This window comes from Emys orbicularis, chromosome 8, assembly GCF_028017835.1.
Source record: "Emys orbicularis isolate rEmyOrb1 chromosome 8, rEmyOrb1.hap1, whole genome shotgun sequence".
In the NCBI taxonomy this organism is placed as follows: Eukaryota; Metazoa; Chordata; order Testudines; family Emydidae; genus Emys; species Emys orbicularis.
In genome coordinates, this window is record NC_088690.1 from 107,871,845 (window position 1) to 107,880,775 (window position 8,931).

The window sequence follows — 8,931 nt, forward strand, 5'->3', positions numbered from 1 at the left end:
CAATGCTAGGCAGGGCTTACGATTCCAAGCGGGAGGAGACCTCTGGGTGCCATGAGGCCCTCACTCCATCATCCCACGGGAATTAACCTGCAGCTCTCCATGGAAGCTCAGAAACGGGGCTTCTCCAGCAAATATAGGTAAAAAGTCAACACTGAATATTTCCTCTGCCCACAAGCAGCTCTAACCCTAACCCTAAATCTCCCCCAAACCACAGGGACACTCCACACCACGTCCTGTCCCCCTTTAAGGCCCTGCACCCCCATGTCTAGTTAATATGTGCACCCATCTTCCAGGTTGAAGGGATGGCCTTCGTTCCACAAGTTTGCCCAGCATCCTGCAGAACTGTCCTATCATGGAGAGGCCACATGAGTCAGGGCTTAATTTGTAATGGAAGAGAGGCCAGGGCTCAAGCAATTGTTTTACATTCATAACAGATACAGCAAAGCCCAGAGGTGCCGGGGCTCTGAACCGCCAGGCCTGGAGGTGCCGGGCTCTGAACCGCCAGGCCTAGAGGTGCCGGGGCTCTGAACCGCCAGGCCCGGAGATGCCGGGGCTCTGAACCGCCAGGCGCGGAGGTGGCGGGGCTCTGAACCGCCAGGCCCGGAGGTGGCGGGGCTCTGAACCGCCAAGCCCGGAGATGCCGGGGCTCTGAACCGCCAGGCGCGGAGGTGGCGGGGCTCTGAACCGCCAGGCGCGGAGGTGGCGGGGCTCTGAACCGCCAGGCCCGGAGGTGTCGGGGCTCTGAACCGCCAAGCCCGGAGGTGCCGGGGCTCTGAACCGCCAGGCCCGGAGGTGCCGGGGCTCTGAACCGCCAGGCCCGGAGGTGCCGGGGCTCTGAACCGCCAGGCCCGGAGGTGCCGGGGCTCTGAACCGCCAAGCCCGGAGGTGCCGGGGCTCTGAACCGCCAGGCCCGGAGGTGCTGGGGCTCTGAACTGCCAGGCCCGGAGGTGCCGGGGCTCTGAACTGCCAGGCCCGGAGGTGCCGGGGCTCTGAACTGCCAGGCCTGGAGGTGCTGGGGCTCTGAACTGCCAAGCCCGGAGGTGCTGGGGCTCTGAACTGCCAGGCCCGGAGGTGCCGGGGCTTTGAACTGCCGGGCCTAGTCCTGCCACTGTCTCACTGAGTTTCCTTGGGCTAGTCAATTCATCTCCTAGTGCCTTGGCTTCCCCTGCTGTACAGTAGGGATGGTGCTTTGAGATCGGAGGATGAACAGTGCTGTGGAGGAGCTAAGTATTCTATTATTCCAGGCTACTGGCCTGCACTGTGTTGCACTCTGTGACATGATCTTGCGCTGCAACATTTACCCTTCAATAGTGTGTATCAAAGGCAATAGCTGAAGGGGAAGCAAACCGCAGGATTCCAACAAGAAGCTCCCCTTCACCCACACTGCGCTATCACCATCGTCGGGGTAGTTAGTACCCAGAGTCTTCCCTCAGGATTGGCACCCCATTGTGCTAGGAGTTTGTTCAAACACTGGGGTAGAGCTGGCCCCTTCCCCAGAGTGCTTTGCATCCAACCACTCCACCTGCCCCAAGCTCTCCACAGCGTAACTGGACCGGGCACCGCCTGGAAATGGAGGAGGTGGACACTGTTTTCTTTTTAAGCCTGGAGTGTGACTGCTGGAGCCAGGCGTTGAATAGCTCCATTCACCACCTCCGAAGGAACCTGAATGCCTTCATAGCACGCGGGGGTGAAAGGAATTTTGTTTAACGAGGTGAAGAGTCAAGCCTTTGATTTGCTTTGAAATCTCTCCCCTTCATCTCCCGAGTTCCTCGGACTCTCCGTCCCCTCAGCGCCCCCTCCTCCCTCTCGGAGGGAACGGGAGAGTGTGGAATTGCTGCGGAGCTGTGAACAGTTGCAGCTGGTGCAGCCCCACTTCAGCAGCGCAGCTCCCTGGTTTGTGTCCGGCTTGCTCCAGCATGAACTCCAAGGCCCTGACTGTCCTGGGCTGCAGCCTTCTCCTCCTCATCTTGGGTAAGTCTTGCTTTTCTGACTCTTTCCCTTCCTCTTACTCATTTCCCAAGCCCATACGTTTTCCTCCCCCTCCCTAGCTTGGTGCTCCTTGCATTCCTCAGTGGCCTACACAAGGATGCCTTGTTGGAGGGCAGGGCAGCATGCTGGAAAGGCATGGCATGAAGACATTGCCTGCAACACCAGCAGGAACTCAGGGACTGTGGCTGTATAGGGACTTGCTTCTGCAGCTTTGGCCAGGCCGTGGTACTTGAACAACTTTGCCAATGGGCCGCAGCCCCAATTATTTTGGCTTGAGTGTAACCAAGGGAAAGATCCCAGGTTTTGCTGGCTTTGTGGGTCCGCATAAAAGGAAGCTGGATGATCTTCCCTTCAGACATGCATCAAGTACAGGAGCCATCTCTTCCCTGGCCAGAGAAGAAGGATACCTAGGAGGGTTGTGAGCCAGGCTGATGGCTTGGCAGATTTGGGAGATCCACATCTAAGTTAGGATGCCTGATCTCTTGCTCTCTGCCAGGTGCATCCCAGATATCCTCGGCTTGGGTGCATGTGGGGATCACAGATAGGAGGCAAAAGCTACTTGCTACACAAATGCCTCCCAACAATCAATGAACAGAGAGCAGGCAAACCAGTGAGCGAACAGAGAGGCCTCTTTTCTGCACAGCTACGATACTTTCACAGCATCTTCCTGTGCCAATACCCAGAAGCAACTTAGAGTAGGAAGACAAGTAACCCTACTAGGAAAAGCCTTGTCTTATATGGCACAGGGATCCTGCCAGTCATGTCCTTTGCACGGTGAGTAGGTAAGAATTTCCTTGGTAAATAATGTTACCCTGCAAGAATTGCAGATTTCTGCCCTTTAGGGGATATGACATTTGGGACCCGATTTCCAGAACTGGTCTCTGATTTTGAACCCGCTACTGATTATGGCCATTGTATCAGGCGCACTCCCATTTTGAATAGGCAAACAGCCTTTTGTGGATGTGAATTCCGGGATCCAAGAACCCAGGGCCAGATGCTCAGCTGGTGAAACGACACTGATGAACATCAGCTGAGGCGCTGGGCCGCATCCCAGTCAATGTGTTGTGGTAAACTGGTGCCGCCCCTCATTTTGTGGGCTCAGCTGCACACACAGAAATGGGGCATCTCATAACCGGACCCTTAGTGTGTCCATGAAAGCTGTGCTGTGGGTTAGGAGGGAGAATAAACATCCCTGCAGTGCCTGGGGCCTGACCTGGCCCTGTTGCTGAACAGCCTTTTGTAATTAAAGATCAGTGCAAGAACCTACAAAGCCGCGCTGGACCCTCTGCCCCTGTGGGCCTGCGCCTGCTGCTGCTCTGCTATCAAATGCGCCTTCTCTGTCCTCAGCTGAATGTCAGGAGAAGGAAAAGCCCCCCAAAGCCACTGAGAAGAAGGTCACAAAAGAGCCCAAGCCAAACAAGGTCAAACCTCCCAAAGCAACAGGTGAAAAGCTCCATCAGGCAGCAGCCAAGCCCCCGAAGGGCAAAGCCGGAGTGAAACCCACGGCCCCTCCCAGCCAGGTGCACCAGCCTGCGTCCATCCTGACTCGGGTGGTGGCCAGGGGGCGGTTCCAGAAAGTGCCTGACTCCCTGACGCTGACGGCAGGCGACACCCTGGAGCTGCGCTGCAGAGGGCGGGCCGTCAGGTGGAGGTTCCCTGCGTACCTGGAGGACGAGGATGAGGGGCGGCTCAGGTGTGTGTCCGGGATGTGCGACGGGCTCTGGGAGGCTGTCCAGGCCCGGGGCCTGTCATGGATGAGGGGTGAGCAGGGCCTGTGTGGGGTCCATTCCCCCGAGATGCCAAAGGCATCAAATGGCTTCAGTAAATGACATGCAGGAGGCCTGGATTTGGGGATGCCGGGCAGACCCTTGTTCTGGAGGCCAAGCACGGGGGAGGGCATGCAGCAGACGCGTTACCCTGGCGTGGCCAATCGGAGCTCGTTTAACAGGCCCAAACACACAGACACCCCCTGCTCGCTCTGTGAGATCCACCAGGGAGCAAAGTTGGAAGGCGCTCAGGGACATAGAGCCCGAGCCTCACGTTCAGCTTGAGCCTGGCTGCGGCTTCCATTGCCCGTCCCACCTCTCACGCCCCACGGCCCTGGGCTGGGGGACAGTGCGAGCTCCACAGCAGTTGGGAGCATGTTAAGGGAGGGGCTGTGCCAGGCACTATCCAGCATTTGGAGCACACTGGCCACAGCTCCCGTTATTAACCATCTCCGGACTTCACCCCGCTGGGTGGGCAGGTAGGTCAGAGCTGGGGAGCTTGACACTCGGTGCCCACTGGGAATTGTTAGCGTGACCCTGTCATGCATGGTCTGTCCTTGGGCACAGTCAATGGGGGCACAGGAAGCCCTTCCCCGGCCCCAGGCCATCACCATGGGCGTGGAGATAAGTGGGTGTTTTCCTGCCTCACGCAGTGTACAGTCAACCTGTGGAACTCATTGCCAGAGGATGTTGTGAAAGCCAAAACTATAACAGGGTTCAAAACAGAATTCGATACATTCATAGAGGATCAGTCCATCAAGGGCTATTAGCCACGATGGCCAGGGATGCAACCCCATGCTCTGGGTGGCCCTAGCCTCTGACTGCCAGAAGCTGGGAGTGGACGACCGGGGATGGATCACTTGATAACTGCCTTGTTCTGTTCATTCCCTCTGAAGCACCTGGCTTTGGCCATTATCAGAGACAGGACACTGGGCGAGATGGACCATTGGTCTGACCCAGTCTGAACGTTCTTATGTTCAACTGTTTGATGCAGAGGCCCAGGGTGACTCTCCTGGAGTCTGAGCGGGGCCCTCTCCCCTCTGTTTCAGAATCAAGCACTTTGAGAGGCACAGCCAGCTGCTGGTGGTGAACTCCAGGGCTGCTGACACGGGCGAGTACAGCTGCTGGTCCTTCCAGTGCCGGGACAGCGAGTGCCAGGACGGAGAGGACAGGACGGGCAAGGCTTTCATCTTCTTCACAGGTCAGGCTTCTGCGCTTAGACCGGTTTGGGGCAGGCAGGGGACATGAGCCAGAGAGTATCAGCATCTGCTCTCGTTATCCAGTGGACAGGGAAGCCCCGGGTGAGGCCTGCTGCAGGCTAGGGCGTGTTACACAGGAGGCCGGCGCAGGTGGAGAGCCGGGAAGTGTCTCCCTGCCTCCAGTATGTAATCCCACTTCCCTCCTCCCTCCCCAGACCCCCAGGAGCTGTTCGTGCCGACGGAGGATTACTACGAAGTGGTCCAGCTGCGCACAAACCACCCCACGCTCCTACCATGCCAGGTGACCAGCCCTCTGGCCAAGGTGACGCTGCACCGCGAATTCCCCCCCGAGGAGGTGGCCGTGGACGGGATCGACATCTCGTATGACGTGAAGAGGGGGTTCGTGATCCACCGCCCGCGGCCCTCGTATGCAGGGTCACTCTTCTGCATGGCCAGCCTGGACGGCATGCGGCAGATATCCACCAAGTACATGCTGATCTACATCAACTGTGAGTGACCGTTGCCTGGCAGGGATGGGAGATCCAGGTGGGAGAACACCTATGTGTTCCTTTGGTTTTGAGACCTCCACCTGCCTGCTTGCTGACATCCGCTGCCTTTACCCGAGCCAGCTTCACCACTGTCAGCTCAGGAACGGCGCTAGCTAGCCAGAAACGCTCCACCACACTAGCAGTGGGGACAGGAATGGGGACACAGAATTCCACCTGCCTTCCTAAGACAGAGCAGGAGGAATTAGCCCACGAGGCTGTGTATCGTTGCCTTCTTCTCACTGTCACTAGCTTTTCTGGGCACTGCTGCGCTCATACAGACCTGCTTATGCAGAGCAGCTGAGCTATCCGGGCATGTTAACTGAGCGCCCCTGGTCACCTGCACTGGTCTGTAATTATCGAGGACCATACACACGCTGACGTACCATTCATCAGCCCGCCAGATGAACACACGCCATCCAGCACAAGGAGATGGTAGGTTGCTACATTGACAGAGGTCTCTAAGCAGAAGCAGCGACCCCTTTAGCTGGAGATACCTGTTAGCAGGCCTGTCCCTCCCTTAACCCAGCCCTAAAGCCCAGAAGGGTTGGCAGGGAGGTGGTGAGCTGATGGACTCTCAGCGCTACGGCTCCCTGAACTGCCATTGGTTGACTAGCCCGTCTCCTACGAGCGGGAAGTGGCTAACCCATGGTACTTTGCCGCCCTTCCTAATCCTGCTTCTCACCACTTCACTCTTGCCCTCGCAGACCCTTCCTCTGCTCCCAAACCCACAGTCAGCGCCTCAGCCGCCACTGTGCGGGCTGGAGAAAACTTCAACGTGACATGCACGGTTTTTGGAGAACCAGAAGTCGCGGTTGATTTCACCTGGGAGTATCCGGGGCAGCAGGTAGGGAAGCGAGGTGGCTGGGCGGGAAGGGGGTTGTTAGCCTGATAATACCGAATGGCTCCAACCAAGATCAGGGTCCCATTGCGCCAGGCATTGTACCTACAAAGGGTAAGAGGCAGTCCCGGCCCCCCAGGGCTTACAGTCTAGACAGAGAAAGTGTGTGTGGGGGGGAAATAAAGGCCAGAGAGGGAGGATGAGTTGCCCCAGGTCACACAGCAGGTCAGAGCCAGAAACAGAACCGAGTTCTCCTGACTCCCAGACCATGGTGCCTCCCCAGCTAAAAGGGCACAGAGAGAAGAATGGGGCTTGCGCTGCACACAACTTTCCTTTCAGGGGCTTCTCCTCTGCAGCTGACCAGAGGCATTTTCCCCACAGGAAACAGCACAAAGGGCTGATGTGACCTTTGCAGAAGCACGGTTCACTCAGCACACCAGGGCCAACGAAACAGAACTGAACAGGACATGGGCTGGGGCCTCCAGAATGATGGGCGGTTCCAGTGAAACCAATGACTGTGGGCGGGGGATGGGGGGGGAGGTGACGGAATGGGGGCCGGAATTGGGCTTCATCGGAAATGCACACGGCGCCCTTTACATGGAGTGGGAGGGGGGTAGTTGGCGGGGCCATGCAGACCAGGTGTGAAGCTGAGGTCCCTTCTGCCCATCTCTGGTGACACTTTAGGGGGGAGATACAAAGAGCCCGTGGTGCTCCGTGCATGGAACAGGGGATGTCCCGGGGGGTTGGCTAATATGCCCCCTCTTGCTACAGCAGATGCCAGTGACCAGGGCTAGGCGTGAGGGGCTGCTGAGCATCGGATGAGCCCTTCCTTTGCCTCCAGCCCTGCACTTACCAGCCCCTAGCTCTGCAGGGGCTGCAGGCTGCCTAGGAAGGGATAGGAGCTCTCCCACCCCCATTCCGCGCTTGCTTTTCAGATTGGCAGGCCCCCCTACAGCCGCGAACGCGCCGACCTGGCGCGCCGAGGCGGGCAGGTGCAGCAGGAGTCTGAGAGCATCCTCTATGTGGACGAGGCACGCGCCATAGACGAGGGGCTTTACACCTGCAGCGCCATGAACCTACAGGGCACCACCACCGTCTCCACCCGTGTCCGGGTACTTCCAGCCACCCCGGCCCCGAGGGGGACCCGGTCTGGATAGCCAGGCCGTGCTACAGATAGGGAGGTCAGCGATGGCAACGCATAGAAGTAATAAAAGGACCAGAGATCTCTTTGTGACACAGGGACCAAATTTGCTTCCATTCTTCCTCCTCCCCTTCATGTGATTTATTTACTCATTAAACTGACCAGCTTCTTCAAAGAGGAGAGACTTTGTTTTGTCCACAGGGTGCACTGAGGGGAGGCGAGAGGCTGCCCCAGGTGAGTCTGGGTCAACCCTGAGCAAGCAGAGCATTTCACTAGGATTCGAGACGGGAAACCAGTCCCTCTGTGCCACAGAGCCTTGCTGCCAACGTGCCCGAGAGAGGCAAATTGCTGGCTGGCAGGTTCTCTCACTGCTTCTGCTCTCTTGAGCTCTCAACACTACACCATGGGGAGCGGGGCCCAGGGTAGCAGAACCACGTCAGCTGGGTCACAGCTGCTGGGAAAGAAACCAGATCTGGGCAAAGCTCTCCGAGGGGAAGAGAGAGATGGAAGGTCGAAGCTGTTACGGTCCAATCCAGAGTGGGGTCTGAACTTCTGCCAGGTTTAGGCCCACTTGGGCCTGGGATTCTGCCCAGGGCTCATTGCACATAGAGGGGTCAACAGCAATGTTCAGAACTGTGGGCCCCACCTATCCCACAGCTCAGGGCTGGTTGGATCCAGGATTTGGGGTCCGGCCCAGCTCTAGTTCAGGCTAGCAGATGGTCGTATCATTTTAGTCACCCGTGTGATCACATACGTGCGTGGGTGTGCAGTGTATGGGAGCCTGCAGGGGCATATGCAGAGCTGTCCCTTGGGTATGGCAAATTGGGGCAGCCGCTTCGGGCCCGCGCTTTGGGGGGCCCCACACTTCAGTGTGTGTGTGTCATGCGGGGGGGCACTAGGCTGGCCCGGGGGTGGGGTTAGGGGTGCCTCGTATTTCTTTTTCTTCCTCGGCATTTCAGGGCTCGGGCTCAGTCTCCGGCAGCAGCAACCCCAGCCCGCCCCGCCAGCTCCCGGCATCGCCTGCCGCCGCACCAGCCACCAGTGTCCTAGCACCGCCGTAACACGCCAGCGCCAGGCTGACCCCATCCATTGCGCTTCCGCCCCCAACCCCTCCCTTTTCCAGGACCCCCCAGCACAGGGGGGCCCCCTCGCCCCTAGCACAGGTGCCACCCTGTGACTCTCCATCATCCCTCACCCCCCAGCACTAGTGTCCCCTCCCCACACCAGATTTCACCTGTATAAAAAATGTTAAGGGGGGCCCCATACAGGCTGATTTCTCCCAGGCCCCCACCCCCCTAGGGACGGCCCTGTGCATATGTGTATGCTTTTGGGAGCATGCAGAGTGTGCGTGCATGTCAGCCTATATAGCTGTACATGTGTTTGTGCATAGTTATGTATGCTCGCCTACACATCTGTATAGGCAAATGCCTGCGTGTGCATGAATATGTGT

The 8,931-nt window shown here is 58.0% G+C and overlaps 1 protein-coding gene across 1 annotated transcript; it reads left to right on the forward strand.

Moving 5' to 3' along the window:
* Positions 1–1,916: 1,916 nt before the first annotated feature.
* Positions 1,917–7,497, forward strand: PDGFRL (platelet derived growth factor receptor like). The gene is made up of 6 exons (XM_065410117.1): positions 1,917–1,971; positions 3,337–3,682; positions 4,805–4,956; positions 5,170–5,463; positions 6,207–6,346; positions 7,276–7,497. Exons 1-6 carry the CDS (start codon positions 1,917–1,919, stop codon positions 7,495–7,497), a joined length of 1,209 nt encoding a protein of 402 aa, XP_065266189.1.
* Positions 7,498–8,931: the final 1,434 nt, after the last annotated feature.